The 20,114-nt window shown below is 43.3% G+C and overlaps 1 protein-coding gene across 2 annotated transcripts in view; it reads right to left on the bottom strand.

The window, feature by feature from the left end:
- Positions 1 to 1,843: 1,843 nt before the first annotated feature.
- LOC101165224 (epiplakin) overlaps positions 1,844 to 20,114 on the bottom strand; it is a 46,528-nt gene continuing 28,257 nt past the window's right edge. Inside the window, exons 23-24 of one of the 2 annotated variants that reach the window (XM_020702546.2) lie at positions 18,761 to 19,258; positions 1,844 to 16,823 (exon numbers count right to left, since the gene is read on the bottom strand). In XM_020702546.2, coding sequence (XP_020558205.2) covers positions 2,259 to 16,823; positions 18,761 to 19,258 — 15,063 coding nt within the window. In that variant the 3' untranslated portion in view covers positions 1,844 to 2,258. The other variant, XM_023954390.1, reaches the window with a different exon arrangement.

Raw genomic sequence — 20,114 nt, 5'->3', positions numbered from 1 at the left:
CTTATTGTGCATTTGTAAAACATTTAGTGTGCATTTGTGAAACACAATCTGTGTGTTTGTGAAACACAGGGTGTGTATTTCCGAATTTATTTTTCACATTTGCATAAAATGACATTTGTGAATCGGAGCGTGTGCATTTGTAAAACAGGTTGTGTGCATTTCTGATTATTGAGACTGAATTAACTCCATACTTTAGTACTATTCGGGCTTGTGTCTTCTTTCATGCCCACACTTCCCACCTTACCGTTCTCATGCTGTCCTCTTTACCAAAGTCGGACTTTTAAGTGCGCCCTATGGTTGTGAAAATACAGCAGTTAAATTACAGAACTGCAAATGAGGACCATGTGTAACGGGACGAGAAATATTGGCTGTCTCTAAGTTTCTTTCCCCCCTGTATTCAGTGTTGGGTTGGTAGCCCCTCCTTAATGTGTTCTTCTTTGCTGGTTTTCCCTTTATAAGTTTGGCACTTGTTTTCCCTCTCCCCTTTCTGTTTTATTGTCCAGCAGGAGAGGTGGGTGTCCTGTAATGTTAGCGATATGAATCCTCATTTTATGTTAGTTATGTTCCATTATTTGAAATCTGTTAAGAAAATACAAAAACCTTTATAAATGTTGACTGTTTATTTCAGTATCCCTTGTGCTATCCTATGACCCCACCCTTACATTGACGGGTTATCCCTACCATGACAAAGGTGGATAAAGGTGGAGAGGATTTCATGTAATCTATGGACACCAGTGAAGATCACAAATCATTGAAGAAAAAAGGTTCAGAGCACTGTCTAGTCTAGTGGGTCTAGATGACCCAACTCCCAATTATCTAAGTCTACAGTTTACATTCATGCACTTTATTTTGTGTTCTATATTTAATTTTACAATACACATTTTTTTCTTATTTCATCTTTACATAGCTTTACTTGTGTATATTATGTATATTTTCATCTGTGCTGTTTTCCTTAATTATTTGCACTGTCCACGGAGCGGACCTGGCGTACATTTCACTACTGGTTGTATTTGCTAAATATAACTTTGAATGTGACAAATAAAAATTTTTGATTCCCAATGTTAAAGTGCCTAGGATAGCACAAGGGGTATTAGAATTTCCTGTGCTCCCTCTACCTCTCACGCCCCTTTCTGTTTTATTGTCCTGCGGGACAGAATAAATCGCAATAAACGGAGGTGGTCTCCAAGGGTGCTGCTGTGTCCCGACATCTTTTGACTCCCTTAAACACAACGCAGAAGTGATACGGTTACACATGCACACAGGAGTCTGTATGGGGTGCTTCTTGCCTGATCAGGGACAAAGGCCGCAGGCTGTGCAGTTGACTGATCTGAGTCTGCAGCATCACAGCTCAGAGTTGACCACTGAGGTCCTGTTTAGACTCGGGGGGGCTTGGTTATACATTGATGTTGTGAGAGACATTTGCTTAGTTGGGATAGGGACAAAATGCATACCAACAAAAGATTTAATAAATTTCAAATATGTATATCTTTGCATATTTATCAGTCCAAAAGGTGTTTATTTACAGGTAAAATAGCATATTTCCAACACGCACATTACTGTAGTATGACACCAGGAAACTTATGGAATGTTTTCTGTTGCAGAATTTACATGTAAAAATCTAATGCTGAGAAAAATGTCTCCTAGGATTTCATGTAATAATCTTTTTTCTTATTTATCTTTATCTTTAATGTTCTTTTCTTTTTGTCCAAACTGCTAAATAATCCACATTCCTAAAAAATTGGCTTTATAGATTTATAAAGCAATACAAATAATGAAAATTATTTTCACACCTTCAATGCTGCAATCATTTCTCTTGGGATTTGTATTGAAATGACAATGAATGTGAAGGTACAAGAGCAGACAAAGCTTTATTTTGAGATTGTGACAAATAGTTACATAGCAGTCGGATGTCAAGCCAAAGAAATCTTTGTAATAATTGAGAAGAAAAGAAGAAAAAAAGAAAAAACCTTTGTGTTCCCAGCAAGAAAAAACTGATTATATTGAAAAGTTATATAAGTGTAATAACAATTCTGCTGTATCAGCACATCAAAGTGTAAAGAAACCACATTTTAACAAGCTTTGCAACAAAATTAAGTTGAATCACAGCTTGCGTACTATTTAAAAGTGCAAGCTTCTAAAACTGAAAAGCATTAAAACATATGCATAAAAAATGTTTAACATTTTTTTCCAATTAAAAGCTTAAACTGGGAATGATTTTCAAACAGGAAAAAAGCCTGATATGTAGAACTGTTCTTGGTTTATTTTGACAGGAAACTGGTGGAACTGGAGGAAGTGTAGCCTCTTACTCCAAAAGGGCCTAAATCTAAACTGCCCCTGCGGGAGCTTCTCTGAGAGCCACTCCTAGAGCCTGTGGTGGATCCTGGAGCCGAAGCGGCATTATATGGACTGCTGATCCCTTTGGAGGACATAGATGACGCTGGAAGCATTTTAACCCCAGTTCCCTCCTCAACCAAGCAGTTATCCAGAGCTTCTTTGTAAGAGATTTTTAGCTTGGTTTTGGGGCAAGTCAGGCACTTGGGGAGACTTTTTATGTCATGGAGCTTCTGTGCTGCTCGCTCATCCAACCAGCCCATTTTCAGAGCATCCTCTATGCTTCTTCTGCAGCCCATCTCTGGATCATAAAGCCCACCTGTTACAACCTGAAACTCCAAGAATCTCTGCCCCGACTCATATGGCAGCCACCTCTCTTTCACAGCCTCAGCAATTGACATCATCTTTTTAGTTTTGACATCCTTGAAACCAAAGAAAGCTTTCTGGGCAGGTTTGAGTCTCAATTCCATTGTGCCATCTATCAAGCCAATACGGCATGCCTCCTGAATGCTGAGCCTTTTTCCATTTGTGGGGTCAACAATTCCTCCAGTGCATGCTTGTGCCTCCAGAAGTCTCTGTGCAGTGATTGAATCCACTATACCACGATTTAAAGCTTCCATTATGGAAATCTTCTCAACAGTGTCTGTGTCAAATACGGCACTAACAGGTTCCAGATCACCAACGCTTTCAAAGGGCGTAGAAAGAGTGAATGACACACTAGATACCCGTTTGAGGCTGTCAGGAGATTGTTGAACGTTGCCTATGGGGTTTTGCTCCATGACAGTGGTGGTTCTTGTTGTGACTGTCTTGGTGAAAGGAGGTGATAAAGATGTTGACCCAACTTTTGAGAAGGAAGAATTTGAGGTTGATGATCCTGAAAATGAGGCCTCTGTTTCTCTTGAAACTGTTGATGTACTGGAAGATGTTGCCGAAACAGATGATGAAGAAGATGTACTCAAAGATGTTGATGTTCTTGAAACGGATGTTGGAGATGATGCACTGAAGGCCATTGCTGTTTCTGAAGTTGGTGTCGAGGAGCATGTACTGACAAATGCTGATGTTCTTGAAACGGATGTTGGGGATGATGTGCTGAAAGGTGTTGAAGTTAGTAAAGCTGGTGTTGGGGAGGATGTTCTAAAAGATGTTGAAGTTGTAAAAGCTGACGTTGATGCTTTTGAAGCAGAAGTTGATAAGGATTTGCTAAATGATGTTGATGTTGCTGAAGGTGTATGAGACGTTGATGAAGATGATAGTGATTGATGTTTGGCTTTCTCCGTGATAATATCAGCAAACTGAGTGAGGGTGATGGCTCGTGAGTGATACTGCTGTACCACAGATTCGTCAATGACCCTCCTTTCAAGCATTTCTGTAATGTCATACTTTCTTCCGGATGTCCTATCAGTGATAACACATCTTTTGGATCCATTTGAATCAGTGATGGTGATCTCGTCCCATTCACATTCCTGCTCAGAGAGCTCAATAAAAGTTTCACGGTCAATGTAGCCTTTGTTGAATGCCTCAAGCACCGTCATCTCTTTGAGAGTGTCCGGGTCCACAATTATCACTCTCCTCTTTCTTCGGGTATTTGTCGTTGTTGATTCTTTCTTTTTCTTGTCTATGATAGGCAACAGGATCAGGCCAGTCTTCTTATCTACAATACACCGTTTCTTAAGATCCAGATATGTGAGGTTTTCCTCTGTGTTTGGGTCAAAGAAACCTTTAGTGTCATCACTTTCATCAGTGAGGATCTTGTTCATTTCTTCATCAAAGTAGCCTCTCTTGTAGGCTACATTTACATCAATGCGATGGCTGTGTTCAGGATCAATGATACCACCACTTGCAATCTGAGCCTCAAGCAACCGGATGCCATGACCTCTCTCAACTACACCTTTCTCTATAGCTTGAAAAAGGGAGATAATATTGTCAGTTCCAGGCAGTTTGTAACCGGTCACAGCCTTTTCTGCTGAAAGAAGTTTGTCCTTGAACTCTGGTCCAACAACTCTTCTGTTATAGGCCTCATCAACCGTCAGATAAAGATTGTGGACAGGATCAACCATAAATCCTGAAGCAGCTTGGGCTTCAAGCAGCTCCAAACTGGTTCCACATCGCAACAAACCATTCTTCATAGCCTCATAGATTGATAGAACCTTATCACTAGCCTCGTCATAAACTCCAGCAATGCAGGTTGAACCTCTTAGGTATGGATGTAGCTGCTTCTCAATCTCCTGGATAGTCATTTTACCTTCATAGATTTTATCCACATCAGATTGCTTTAACAAGTTTGCATCTACCAGGTCCATGACGGACACATCATTTCGAAAACCTGGAGTGGTCAATGGCATTTTTGGTTTTGGTAGAAGCATGAGTCCTGTGCTTGGATCAGAATGACATTTTTTCTTAAGTGAGACATATGCGGTTGGTCGTTGTGTATCTGGGTCCAAATAACAATTGGGGGACTTATTTAAGGCTTGATAAAGATCCTCATCAATGAGACCCCTTTTCAATGCAATGTCTTTAGGTAAAAACACACTAAGTGTTGGGTCCAAAATTCCACCAACAGACTCCTGAGCCTGAAGTATACGCAGACCAGTGTCCATGTCAATAAGGCCTTGTCTCAAAGCCTGCCCCGCTGACAAGAGCTTTCCAGTAAGCGGGTCTCTGTAACCGGTAACAGCGGACTCCACTGCCTGGAGCACAGATTCTTCTTCTTTGGCCACAATTCCTCTGGCACATGCTTCTTTTACTGTAAGATATTGTTTCGTAGTGGGGTCAATAATGTGACCAACAGCGACCTGGGCAACCAAAAAGAGTTGGGCGCTGGCAGCTGAAATGATTTTCTGTTTTCTGGCCTCAGAGAAAGACATTTTACCCAAATGTCCAGCTGCTACCCCAGCGATCGCCCCTGTCCCTTTTAAAAACACTTTTTTATCCACAGTCACTTCGGAGACAGTTTTCTCACCTTTTCCTAATTTGTCAAATGTTGGTTTGTCAAGAACTGCACAGTCAAGGAGCTGTTGTGCAGTGACATTCTTGCGTACACCTTCGAAAAGTAACTCGGTGTGGTCGAACGTATCTGGGGCTGGTAAAAGATGAAGGCCTGTTTTCGTATTTGTGTTACATTTTGCCAACAAAGCCATATAACTGACATCTCCTTTAGTATCTGGGTCAAGGTAAAAAGCTTGTTGCTGATTTAAAACATGAAGGAGGTCCTCATCTATAAGGTTGAACTTGATAGCTACATTTTTTGGAAGGAATACACTGAGATTGGGATCCAGAATGCCTCCAGCTGATACTTGGGCCTGCAGCAAGCGAAGTCCAGTCTGCTTGTCAAGTAAACGCTTCTTCATGGCCTCAAACACTGAGAGGGACTTTGTAGAAGTAGGATCTTTGTAACCAATGGCAGCACATTCTGCTAACATCAGTTTATTTTGATCTTTAGGATCCACCAATTTTTTGACACAGGCCTCCTCAACGGTATACTTTTTATTATTTTTGGGGTCAATGATGTAACCAGTGGCAGCCTGCGCTTCAAGAAGCAGATCAATGCAATTGGCAGATATACGATTGGTGTTCTTCGCTTCTGAAAGGGACATTAAACCATGAGTTCCTGATTCAATTCCAGCAATAGGTCCAGTTCCTTTAAGGAATGCTTTCTTGTCTTCTGACACCTCTGGAACAGTTTTTTCCCCTTTTAGAAGCTGGTTGAATGTTGGTTTGTCAAGAACACCACAATCCAACAACTGCTGTGCTGAGACTGGTTTGCGTACACCTTCAAATATCAGTTTGGATGGGTCTTTTCTCTCAGAGATGGGCAAAAGCTTCAAACCTGTGTGAGGTTCTGTCTTGCATTTTTTCTTCAAAGCTTCATAGGTGGAATCTTGCTCTGTTTCTGGGTCAACATAACACTCAGGGTTCTGCTTGAGTGCACGACAAAGGTCTTCATCCAAAAGGTTGCGCTTCATGGCTGTGTCTTTAGGGAGGAACACGCTCAGGTTTGGATCCAGAATGCCCCCTGCTGACTCCTGGGCCTGAAGGAGACGTATGCCAGTCTTTTTATCAAGCAATCCTTTCTTTACTGCCTCAAACACAGAAAGGGGTTGAGCTGAACGTGGATCTTTATATCCAACAGCTGCTGCTTCTGCTGCTAGGAGTGTGGCTCGATCATTTCTATCAACAACTCCCTTTGCACACGCTTCATCCACGGTGAGTTTTCGATTGGTAATAGGGTCAATGATGTGGCCAGTAGCAGCCTGGGCTTCCAATAGCAAATCTGCTTTGTCTGGGTCCAAAAGCTTTTGTTTTTTGGCTTCATTAAAGGACATTTTTCCTGATGGGCCCACTGCTAGACCAGCAATAGGTCCAGTTCCTTTAAGGAATGCTTTCTTGTCTTCTGACACTTCCGGAATAGTTTTCTCCCCTTTCAGAAGCTGGTTGAACGTTGGTTTTTCAAGAACACCACAATCCAACAACTGCTGTGCTGAGACTGGCTTGCGGACACCGTCAAACATCAGTTTGGATGGGTCTTTTCTCTCAGAGATGGGCAAAAGCTTCAAACCTGTGTGAGGTTCTGTCTTGCATTTTTTCTTCAAAGCTTCATAGCTGAAATCTTGCTCTGTTTCTGGGTCAACATAACACTCTGGGTTCTGCTTGAGTGCAAGACAAAGGTCTTCATCCAAAAGATTGCGCTTCATGGCTGTGTCTTTAGGGAGGAACACGCTCAGGTTTGGATCCAGAATGCCCCCTACTGACTCCTGGGCCTGAAGGAGACGTATGCCAGTCTTTTTATCAAGCAATCCTTTCTTTACTGCCTCAAACACTGAAAGGGGCTGAGCTGAACGTGGATCTTTATATCCGACAGCTGCTGCTTCTGCTGCTAGGAGTTTGTCTCGATCACCTCTATCAACAACTCCCTTTGCACACGCTTCATCCACAGTGAGTTTTCGATTGGTAACAGGGTCAATGATGTGGCCAGTAGCAGCCTGGGCCTCCAATAGCAAATCTACTACATCTGGGTCAACTAGCATCTGTTTTTTGGCTTCATTAAAGGACATTTTTCCGGAAGGTCCAACTGCCAAACCAGCAATAGATCCAGTTCCTTTCAAGGACACTTTCTTGTCTTCGGACACCTCTGGAACAGTTTTCTCCCCTTTTAGAAGCTGATTGAACGTTGATTTGTCAAGAACACCACAATCCAACAACTGCTGTGCTGAGACTGGCTTGCGGACACCTTCAAATATCAGTTTGGATGGGTCTTTTCTCTCAGAGATGGGCAAAAGCTTCAAACCTGTGTGAGGTTCTGTCTTGCATTTTTTCTTCAAAGCTTCATAGGTGGAATCTTGCTCTGTTTCTGGGTCAACATAACACTCAGGGTTCTGCTTGAGTGCACGACAAAGGTCTTCATCCAAAAGGTTGCGCTTCATGGCTGTGTCCTTAGGGAGGAACACGCTCAGGTTTGGATCCAGAATGCCCCCTGCTGACTCCTGGGCCTGAAGGAGACGTATGCCAGTCTTTCTATCAAGCAATCCTTTCTTTACTGCCTCAAACACAGAAAGGGGTTGAGCTGAACGTGGATCTTTATATCCAACAGCTGCTGCTTCTGCTCCTAGGAGTTTGTCTCGATCATTTCTATCAACAACTCCATTTGCACACGCTTCATCCACGGTGAGTTTTCGATTGGTAACAGGGTCAATGATGTGGCCAGTAGCAGCCTGGGCTTCCAATAGCAAATCTGCTTTGTCTGGGTCCAGAAGCTTTTGTTTTTTGGCTTCATTAAAGGACATTTTTCCTGATGGGCCCACTGCTAGACCAGCAATAGGTCCAGTTCCTTTAAGGAATGCTTTCTTGTCTTCTGACACCTCTGGAACAGTTTTCTCCCCTTTTAGAAGCTGATTGAACATTGGTTTGTCAAGAACACCACAATCCAACAACTGCTGTGCTGAGACTGGCTTGCGGACACCTTCAAATATCAGTTTGGATGGGTCTTTTCTCTCAGAGATGGGTAAAAGCTTCAAACCTGTGTGAGGTTCTGTCTTGCATTTTTTCTTCAAAGCTTCATAGCTGAAATCTTGCTCTGTTTCTGGGTCAACATAACACTCTGGGTTCTGCTTGAGTGCACGACAAAGGTCTTCATCCAAAAGGTTGCGCTTCATGGCTGTGTCTTTAGGGAGGAACACGCTCAGGTTTGGATCCAGAATGCCCCCTACTGACTCCTGGGCCTGAAGGAGACATATGCCAGTCTTTTTATCAAGCAATCCTTTCTTTACTGCCTCAAACACTGAAAGGGGCTGAGCTGAACGTGGATCTTTATATCCGACAGCTGCTGCTTCTGCTGCTAGGAGTTTGTCTCGATCACCTCTATCAACAACTCCCTTTGCACACGCTTCATCCACAGTGAGTTTTCGATTGGTAACAGGGTCAATGATGTGGCCAGTAGCAGCCTGGGCCTCCAATAGCAAATCTACTACATCTGGGTCAACTAGCATCTGTTTTTTGGCTTCATTAAAGGACATTTTTCCGGAAGGTCCAACTGCCAAACCAGCAATAGATCCAGTTCCTTTCAAGGACACTTTCTTGTCTTCTGACACCTCTGGAACAGTTTTCTCCCCTTTTAGAAGCTGATTGAACATTGGTTTGTCAAGTACACCACAATCCAACAACTGCTGTGCTGAGACTGGCTTGCGGACACCTTCAAATATCAGTTTGGATGGGTCTTTTCTCTCAGAGATGGGCAAAAGCTTCAAACCTGTGTGAGGTTCTGTCTTGCATTTTTTCTTCAAAGCTTCATAGGTGGAATCTTGCTCTGTTTCTGGGTCAACATAACACTCAGGGTTCTGCTTGAGTGCACGACAAAGGTCTTCATCCAAAAGGTTGCGCTTCATGGCTGTGTCTTTAGGGAGGAACACGCTCAGGTTTGGATCCAGAATGCCCCCTGCTGACTCCTGGGCCTGAAGGAGACGTATGCCAGTCTTTTTATCAAGCAATCCTTTCTTTACCGCCTCAAACACTGAAAGGGGCTGAGCTGAGCGTGGATCTTTAAATCCAACAGCTGCTCCTTCTGCTGCTAGGAGTGTGGCTCGATCATTTCTATCAACAACTCCATTTGCACACGCTTCATCCACGGTGAGTTTTCGATTGGTGACAGGGTCAATGATGTGGCCAGTAGCAGCCTGGGCTTCCAGTAGCAAATCTGCTTTGTCTGGGTCTAGAAGCTTTTGTTTTTTGGCTTCATTAAAGGACATTTTTCCTGATGGGCCCACTGCTAGACCAGCAATAGGTCCAGTTCCTTTAAGGAATGCTTTCTTGTCTTCTGACACCTCTGGAACAGTTTTCTCCCCTTTTAGAAGCTGATTGAACATTGGTTTGTCAAGTACACCACAATCCAACAACTGCTGTGCTGAGACTGGCTTGCGGACACCTTCAAACATCAGTTTGGATGGGTCTTTTCTCTCAGAGATGGGCAAAAGCTTCAAACCTGTGTGAGGTTCTGTCTTGCATTTTTTCTTCAAAGCTTCATAGGTGGAATCTTGCTCTGTTTCTGGGTCAACATAACACTCAGGGTTCTGCTTGAGTGCACGACAAAGGTCTTCATCCAAAAGGTTGCGCTTCATGGCTGTGTCCTTAGGGAGGAACACGCTCAGGTTTGGATCCAGAATGCCCCCTGCTGACTCCTGGGCCTGAAGGAGACGTATGCCAGTCTTTTTATCAAGCGATCCTTTCTTTACTGCCTCAAACACTGAAAGGGGCTGAGCTGAGCGTGGATCTTTAAATCCAACAGCTGCTCCTTCTGCTGCTAGGAGTGTGGCTCGATCATTTCTATCAACAACTCCCTTTGCACACGCTTCATCCACGGTGAGTTTTCGATTGGTAACAGGGTCAATGATGTGACCAGTAGCAGCCTGGGCTTCCAGTAGCAAATCTGCTTTGTCTGGGTCCAGAAGCTTTTGTTTTTTGGCTTCAGTAAAGGACATTTTTCCTGATGCGCCCACTGCTAGACCAGCAATAGGTCCAGTTCCTTTAAGGAATGCTTTCTTGTCTTCTGACACCTCTGGAACAGTTTTCTCCCCTTTTAGAAGCTGATTGAACGTTGGTTTGTCAAGAACACCACAATCCAACAACTGCTGTGCTGAGACTGGCTTGCGGACACCTTCAAATATCAGTTTGGATGGGTCTTTTCTCTCAGAGATGGGCAAAAGTTTCAAACCTGTGTGAGGTTCTGTCTTGCATTTTTTCTTCAAAGCTTCATAGGTGGAATCTTGCTCTGTTTCTGGGTCAACATAACACTCAGGGTTCTGCTTGAGTGCACGACAAAGGTCTTCATCCAAAAGGTTGCGCTTCATGGCTGTGTCCTTAGGGAGGAACACGCTCAGGTTTGGATCCAGAATGCCCCCTGCTGACTCCTGGGCCTGAAGGAGACGTATGCCAGTCTTTTTATCAAGCAATCCTTTCTTTACTGCCTCAAACACAGAAAGGGGTTGAGCTGAACGTGGATCTTTATATCCAACAGCTGCTGCTTCTGCTCCTAGGAGTTTGTCTTGATCATTTCTATCAACAACTCCATTTGCACACGCTTCATCCACGGTGAGTTTCCGATTGGTAACAGGGTCAATGATGTGGCCAGTAGCAGCCTGGGCTTCCAGTAACAAATCTGCTTTGTCTGGGTCCAGAAGCTTTTGTTTTTTGGCTTCATTAAAGGACATTTTTCGGGAAGGTCCAACTGCCAAACCAGCAATAGAACCAGTTCCTTTAAGGAATGCTTTCTTGTCTTCTGACACCCCTGGAACAGTTTTCTCCCCTTTTAGAAGCTGATTGAACGTTGGTTTGTCAAGAACACCACAATCCAACAACTGCTGTGCTGAGACTGGCTTGCGGACACCTTCAAATATCAGTTTGGATGGGTCTTTTCTCTCAGAGATGGGCAAAAGCTTCAAACCTGTGTGAGGTTCTGTCTTGCATTTTTTCTTCAAAGCTTCATAGGTGGAATCTTGCTCTGTTTCTGGGTCAACATAACACTCAGGGTTCTGCTTGAGTGCACGACAAAGGTCTTCATCCAAAAGGTTGCGCTTCATGGCTGTGTCCTTAGGGAGGAACACGCTCAGGTTTGGATCCAGAATGCCCCCTGCTGACTCCTGGGCCTGAAGGAGACGTATGCCAGTCTTTTTATCAAGCAATCCTTTCAATAATGCCTCACACACAGAAAGGGGTTGAGCTGAACGTGGATCTTTATATCCAACAGCTGCTGCTTCTGCTGCTAGAAGTTTGTCTCGATCACTTGCATCAACAACTCCCTTTGCACAAGCTTCATCCACAGTGAGTTTTTGATTGGTAACAGGGTCAATGATGTGGCCAGTAGCAGCCTGGGCCTCCAATAGCAAATCTACTTCATCTGGGTCAACTAGCATCTGTTTTTTGGCTTCATTAAAGGACATTTTTCCGGAAGGTCCAACTGCCAAACCAGCAATAGATCCAGTTCCTTTCAGGAACACTTTCTTGTCTTCGGACACCTCTGGAACAGTTTTATCCCCTTTTAGAAGCTGATTGAACGTTGGTTTGTCAAGAACACCACAATCCAACAACTGCTGTGCTGAGACTGGCTTGCGGACACCTTCAAACATCAGTTTGGATGGGTCTTTTCTCTCAGAGATGGGCAAAAGTTTCAAACCTGTGTGAGGCTCTGTTTTGCATTTTTTCTTCAAAGCTTCATAGCTGAAATCTTGCTCTGTTTCTGGGTCAACATAACACTCTGGGTTCTGCTTGAGTGCACGACAAAGGTCTTCATCCAAAATGTTGCGTTTCATGGCTGTGTCCTTAGGGAGGAACACGCTCAGGTTTGGATCCAGAATGCCCCCTGCTGACTCCTGGGCCTGAAGGAGACGTATGCCAGTCTTTTTATCAAGCAATCCTTTCTTTAATGCCTCACATACAGAAAGGGGCTGAGCTGAACGTGGATCTTTAAATCCAACAGCTGCTGCTTCGGCTGCTAGGAGTTTGTCTCGATCACTTGTGTCAACAACTCCCTTTGCACACGCTTCCTCCACAGTGAGTTTCTGATTGGTAACAGGGTCAATGATGTGGCCAGTAGCAGCCTGGGCCTCCAATAGCAAATCTACTTCATCTGGGTCAACTAGCATCTGTTTTTTGGCTTCATTAAAGGACATTTTTCCGGAAGGTCCAACTGCCAAACCAGCAATAGATCCAGTTCCTTTCAGGGACACTTTCTTATCTTCTGACACTTCCGCAATAGTTTTCTCCCCTTTCAGAAGCTGTTTGAACGTTGGTTTGTCAAGAACACCCCAATCCAACAACTGCTGTGCTGAGACTGGCTTGCGGACACCTTCAAATATCAGTTTGGATGGGTCTTTTCTCTCAGAGATGGGTAAAAGTTTCAAACCTGTATGAGGCTCTGTTTTGCATTTTTTCTTCAAAGCTCCATAGCTGGAATCTTGCTCTGTTTCTGGGTCAACATAACACTCAGGGTTCTGCTTGAGTGCACGACAAAGGTCTTCATCCAAAAGGTTGCGCTTCATGGCTGTGTCTTTAGGGAGGAACACGCTTAGGTTTGGATCCAGAATGCCCCCTGCTGACTCCTGGGCCTGAAGGAGACGTATGCCAGTCTTTTTATCAAGCAATCCTTTCTTTAATGCCTCAAACACAGAAAGGGGCTGAGCTGAACGTGGATCTTTATATCCGACAGCTGCTGCTTCTGCTGCTAGGAGTTTGTCTCGATCACCTCTATCAACAACTCCCTTTGCACACGCTTCATCCACAGTGAGTTTTCGATTGGTAACAGGGTCAATGATGTGGCCAGTAGCAGCCTGGGCCTCCAATAGCAAATCTACTTCATCTGGGTCAACTAGCATCTGTTTTTTGGCTTCATTAAAGGACATTTTCCCGGAAGGTCCAACTGCCAAACCAGCAATAGATCCAGTTCCTTTCAGGGACACTTTCTTATCTTCTGACACTTCCGCAATAGTTTTCTCCCCTTTCAGAAGCTGGTTGAATGTTGGTTTGTCAAGAACACCACAGTCAAAAAGTTCTTTTGCCGTCACCCTTTTACGAACACCGTCAAATATCAGTTTGGTAGGGTCTTGCCTTTCAGAGACTGGTAAAAATAGCAGACCTGTATGGGGTTCCATCTTGCATTTTTTCATTAATGTCCCATAGCTGACACATTCATCTGTTTCAGGATCAAGGTAACATTCAGGACTTTGATCAAGAGCATGAGATAGCTTTCTATCAATGAGGTTTTGTTTTACAGCACACTCTTTTGGCAGGAATACACTAAGGTTGGGATCTAGTACCCCCCCAACTGATTCTTGGGCTTGCAGCAGTCGCAGGCCAACTTTGTCATCAATAATTCCCTTCTTTATTGCCTCAAATACTGAAATTGGTATGGCACTACTAAGATCCTTGTAGCCCACAGCAGCAGCCTCAGCTTCCAGGAATTTGTCTCGGTCCTTGATGCTCACCACACCTCTCATTAACGCTTCTTCCACAGTCAGTTTGTCATTGTTTTTTGGATCAATGATGTGACCTGTGGCAGCCTGAGCTTCCAGGAGTAAATCTGCAATTTCTTCCGGGAGCATCATTTGTTCCTTTGCTTCAGCAAAGGACATTTTTCCTCGATGTGGCATAACAATTCCAGCAATAGGACCAGTGCCCTTCAGAATCACTTTTTTGTCCACAGACACTTCAGGTACTGTTTTCTGACCTTTTATTAATTGTTTAAAAGTTAGCTTGTTTAGGACGCCACAGTTGAGCAGTTGTTTTCCTGTTACAGTCTTGCGTACACCATCGAATATCAGATCAGAAGGGTCAAGGTTTTTAGTGACTGGTAAAAGAAGCAGACCTGTATTAGGTTCTATCTTGCATCTTTTCTTCAGCTTTTCATAGCTGACATTTTCCTCTGATTCAGGGTCAATATAACATTCAGGGTGCTTGTCTAGACTACGACTCAGGCTTTTGCTGATAAGATTCCGCTTAACAGCCGTCTCTTTAGGCAAGAATACACTAAGATGGGGATCGAGAATTCCGCCAACTGAATCCTGGGCTTGCAACAGTCGCATTCCAGTTTTCTCGTCAATTATTCCATTCTTTATGGCTCCGAAAATGGAGACAGGTTTGGTATTATTAGGATCGTTGTAGCCAATGGCAGCAGCCTCTGCTTCAAGTAGTCTTTCTTGATCCAGAGTGTCCACCACTCCTTTTACACATGCCTCATGTACAGTCAACTTTTGATTGTTTTTGGGGTCAATGATGTGACCAGTGGCAGCCTGAGCTTCTAGGAGCAAATCGGCACTTTCATCAGAAAGCAGCATTTGCTTCTTAGCCTCCGTAAAAGACATTTTGCCTGGATTACCAGCTAAAATTCCAGCAATGGGCCCGGTGCCCTTTAGGTTCACTTTTTTGTCCACAGAAACCTCAGGGACAGTTTTCTCTCCTCTGAGTAACTGTTTAAATGTTGTTTTGTCTAGAACACCACAGTCTAGAAGTTGCTTTCCTGTTACTGGTTTACGTACACCATCAAATATCAGTTCAGAAGGGTCCAGCTTTTCTGCAATTGGTAAAAGCAGTAAACCAGTATGAGATTCTATCTTGCATCTTTTCTTCAATGTTCCATAGCTGACATATTCATCTGATTCTGGATCAATGTAATATTCAGGACTTTGGTTCAGAGCACGTAACAAGTTTTTATCAATGAGGTTTCGCCTAATAGCTGTCTCTTTAGGCAAGAAAACGCTGAGATGAGGATCGAGAATTCCTCCAACTGATTCCTGGGCTTGCAGGAAACGCAGACCAGTTTTCTCATCAATAATTCCCTTCTTTGTAGCCTCAAAAACTGTGATAGGTTTGCCTTTATCAGGATCCTTGAAGCCCACAGCAGCAGCCTCTGCTTCTAGTAGCTGTTCTTGATCCATGACATCGACTACTCCTCTTGCACATGCCTCATCTACAGTTAGCTTTTGATTGGCTTTTGGGTCAATGATGTGACCAGTTGCAGCTTGAGCTTCCAGTAGGAGATCTGCACTTTCATCTGGAATCAGCATTTGTTTCTTAGCTTCGGAGAATGACATTTTTCCTCGATTCCCAACATAAACCCCAGCAATGGGTCCAGTTCCCTTTAGGTTGACTTTTTTGTCTACAGAGACCTCAGGAACCATTTTCTTTCCATTTTCTAGATCTTTAAATGTTGGTTTGTTCAGGACACCACACTCAAGTAACTGCTTGGCAGTGACAGTTTTCCGAACTCCATCAAAGACAAGTTTGGAGGGATCTACCTTTTCAGGAATTGGGAGCAGCAAAAGGCCTGTGTGGGGCTCTACTTTACATCTCCGTTTCATTGCCATATATGTTACACCTTCCTCACTTTCTGGGTCCAGGTAGAGCTCAGGCTTCTGGTTCAAAGCCTGACAAATGGTATCATCAACTACTTTTCGCTCAATGGCCACATCTCTGGGAAGGAACACACTGAGTATGGGATCCAAAATCCCTCCTACTGACTCTTGTGCTTGAAGCAGTCGTAGTGTTGTGCTTTTTTCAATCAATCCTTTCTTCATTGCCTGAAAAACTGAGAGGGGTTTGTTTGTGCCAGGTGCACTATATCCTATAGCTGCTGCCTCTGCTGCTAACAATCTCTCCCTGTCCTCTTCATCAACAACACCTTGATTGCATGCCTCTTCAACTGTCAACTTTTGATTGTTTCTTGGGTCAATTATATGACCCGTGGCAGCTTGTGCGTCCAGTAGCAAGTCGATACTATCAGGTGGAAGAAGATTTTCTTTTTTGGCTTCTGTAAATGTTAGTTTGTAAAGAGGTCCAGGGCTTGATCCTGGATTTTTAAAACTCTCAATAATTACACCAGCTATTGGACCTGTCCCTTTTAGATTTACCTTTTTGTTAGAAGACACTTCAAAGACTGTTTTATATCCTTTTACAACTTGGTTAAATGTCAGGTTATCCAATACTTTACAGTCAAGTAGCTGACTGGCAGTGACGGGCTTCCGAACTCCATCAAAAATGACAGAGGAAGCATCCAATGCTGGGGGTTCTCTCGTAGTCTTTAGCTCTGTCTCCAAAGTCTGTTTGACAACTGTTGCTTCCAGTAGATCTTTCTTAAGGGTTACAAATCTGCTCTTGTAATTATCTTCAAGCTCTCTGATTTCCCTCTTCATCTTCTCTAGCTCAGTTTTCATGGATTTATTTTCTCTCTCAAGCATCTCTTTCTCTGAGTCAAACTGTCGAATGAGTCCCTGTTTACCATCAGACTGGTCCTTCCAATAGCTTAAATCCATCTTTATCCTCTCATTCTCCTCCTGTAAACGTTGCTTGCTGCGATGCTCAGAATCAAGAGACAGTTTCATGTGACTGAGGTCTTCTTGTATTCTTTGAATTTGCTCCTTGTCCTTTTCCGTTCGTTGCAACTTCAGCAACAGAGCATCTCTGTCATTCACAATTTCATTGTACTCAGACTGAAGGGATTGCATCTTGGCTCTTATCTGCAAGCAAAGAAACAGAAAAAGGATTAAGATAAGTGAGCTTATTTGGTCCTGCTACTGCAGTAGACACTGTCAAAAACATGATTTGAAGTTGAAACAATTTTGAGCTTCATTTTCTACAAATATTCAAATAAATAAATAAATATTTTAATAAATGCATATTCTAATAATATTCTAAAAGATATATTTTTTCCGCTTCTGAAAAATGCCACACAGACATCGTAATGGGTCTTTAAAGTACAATAGAGCTGTTTTACATAATTTTTAAAGTGCATCTTTACTACAAAAGGCATGCTATAACAGATGAGGCAACAGGCAGCAGTAAAGTATTTGTTGAAGGTGGTAACTCTGTATCAAAAAAGCACAAAACCATTGAGGAGAAACAGACAGATTTGAGAAAGCAGGTAGGGAGGGACTGCATGCAGCTGCAGTACATGCACGTCTTTCTAAACACATACAGAAATATGTGTTTCAATCAGAAATGTCAGGAGGAGCGTTTCTTCAGGGATCTACTACTAAAGGGTGTGTGAGCATGCAACCAAAGGCTCAGCTACAGTGGTAACTTAAGTGAAAGGAAAAAAACTAGTCCAGGACTAAGAGGCAGATTTGTCATGTACCTCTGTGACCTGTTTTTGTAACGTTTCAGCCTCCAGCTTGAATTTGTCCCTCTCCAAAGAAAGCCCTGAAATCAGGTCGGAGGAGTCTAAGTTGCTGCGCTCGGTGGCTTTTAGCCTCAGCTCAAGGGCAGTGATTTGTGTGGAGAGCTCGTCCCTATTGGATTTCATGAGCTCCTCTTTGTTGCATTGTGTGGCCTTCAGCTCCTCCTCCAGCATCAGCCTTTCTTGAGTCTGGGTTTCTGTCAAATCCTTCAACCTCTGAAGCTCAGCAGAGTTCTCAGCGAGTGCCTTACTCTTTTCCTCGATGATTTTGCAAAGATTCTTATTTCTGAGGCTGGCCTCTTTGACTCGGACCTCCTCCTGCAGGAGTTGTTGCTTCAGGGCCTTCAGCTCGTTGTTTAGTTGATTGATCTGATTGGCTGAGGTCTGCTTTAGTCTCATGGTTAAATCTTGCTCTTCTTGCAGCCTAAGACACTCCTGTTGACTTCTAGTTTGCAATGTGCTGGCTTGTTCTTGGCTCTGACGCAGGTTTGTAATGGTGTTGGTGTACTCTGTCACTGCCTCAGTCATCTTTTCCAGCTCTGCCTCCACCTGTCTTCTTCTGTTTACCTCCTCCTGGTGAGATGTCCTCAGACTCTCCACCTGGACCTCCAGCTCATCTCTCACAACCTGCAGGTCCTTGATGCGCCCTTGTAGCCGGTTCACGTTTTGGACCAATCTGCATCTTTCTTTGCTCTCTCTTTCACACTCCAAACGAATATGCTGAAGCTCCTCCTTGCACTCCGTCAGCTGGGTTGTAGCCGTTGAGGATGCCGTTAGCTTTGTTTGCAGCTGAGCAAGAGACTGCTCAAGCACTGCCTGGCCCTCCTCTGTGATCTTCCTCCTTCGCATCTCTTCCTCCAGACTATGTGTCACATAAACCAGTTGGTCACTCTTCTCCTGCAGGTTTCTCATGAGCTCAGCCAGCTCCTCTCTGTACTGACTGTTTTCATCATCCCTCTGCCTCATCAGCAACTCCACTTGGCTTTCCATTTCTCTACTCCTACACCCTTCCTCTATAAGCATAGCCTGTCGACTGTGAGCCTCTTCCTCCGCCATCTTCCTTTGCTCCTCCGCGTGACTGATGGACATCCTGAGCCTCATAACTTCCTCTTCTAGATTTCTCCTCTCTGCCTCCACCCTATCACACTGCAGCTGGAGCTCAGCAGTGTCCTCGTCCCTCTGGGCTGCCAGCCTTTGGACATCTGTGCGACTAATCTGGATCTGAGATTCGTAGCTGAGTTTTAAGCTACTGATCTCCATAATGAATATGCTCCTTACCTTTACTATCTCCATCTGTAGATCCTTGACCATTGCTTCATTCTCAGCCAGCCGCCGCCGCAGCTGCTCAATCTCATGCTCCTTATTGGCTACAGATTTCTCCAACTCCATCTTAGACCAGCTGACCGTCTCCAGCTCGTTCTGCCTCTTCTTCAGGACAGAATCGTACTCCTCTTTCTGCTGACTGTAGCGCTCTTCTGCCAACTTTGACTTCCTCCTCTCTTCACCCAGCAGGTACTTAAGACGTTCTACCTCTTCCTTGAGTTCTGCTAGCAGGCTCTGGGTGGAATCTAGGTTCTCCTTGGTGGTACTACACTTCAGTGCCGTGGTGCGCTCCACTTCTTCCAGGGACAGCAACTGACTCTGCGACTGGGAAAGCTGCAGCTGGTATTGACCAATCGCTTCCTCCAGCGACTTGTTCTTGGAGTTGCTGTCATTGAGGCCTTCCCTTAGCTGCCGAAGCTCCTCCTCCATCATGTCGATGCGGGTATTTCGAATCTGGAAATGAAGAAAATGGCCACTTTTAAGCAACCTTCAAAAATATTCTAATTCAATCAGAGACAGCCATATTTGTAAAATTAAATTATATAATAACAACAATAACATTATATTTTTTTATTAATTCCTCTTTTAAATGCAATTGGAAAAATTAGAAAAACCTTGTAATACAATTTATGTTCATGTAAATTAATTGCTGTATTAAATGGGCTTTTTATTAATTTTGATAAAAAGGCTGAATAAAAAAAAAATTGTGAAGGAAACAATACTTTTTTTCCCCTAAACACAACTTTTCTGTCTATGATATTTACATCTTTTTACTTTATTTTAACACATTTTTTATAGATAAATAAGGATGTTAAAACACTAAGTGATTAGGGAAACGCAAATAAATATGTGCACCCGAGAGTTTGGATAGTCAAAGTGAAACACGACAACAAAATACATTTCTGCAGAAACATGGTGATCTAAAAAAAAAGTTAGAACCACACTCATCTCAACTCAATTCAACTTCTGTGTGTAACGAATAAAAAACAACATAAACTATGTTGTCGTCTTGGTTATATTTTCTTTTCTTTTTTATGCTTTTCCATCACATTGGTGATGTTTATTGTTATGGTGTAAATGTTTCTGTTTAAAAACAGTTCAAATTATTTTTAGATACAGTGGAGCAAAAAAGTATTTGTCAGTCACTAATTCTTCAAGTTGTACCTCCAAAACATGTGAATTTGGTCTGTAATGTTCATTTTAGATAGACTTTCACAGCTTATTGTAGATATGTTCATCCAAGTCTTAAGGTATACAATCTAGTCCTTGGTGTCTTTTGGTCGTGGTCATGGTGGAGATGTTGCGGTCT

The sequence above is a fragment of the Oryzias latipes genome, chromosome 4 (genome assembly GCF_002234675.1).
Source record: "Oryzias latipes chromosome 4, ASM223467v1".
NCBI classification, from domain to species: domain Eukaryota; kingdom Metazoa; phylum Chordata; class Actinopteri; order Beloniformes; family Adrianichthyidae; genus Oryzias; species Oryzias latipes.
The sequence above is the reverse complement of the archived record's forward strand: the minus strand, read 5'-3'. Positions and strand labels throughout refer to the sequence as shown.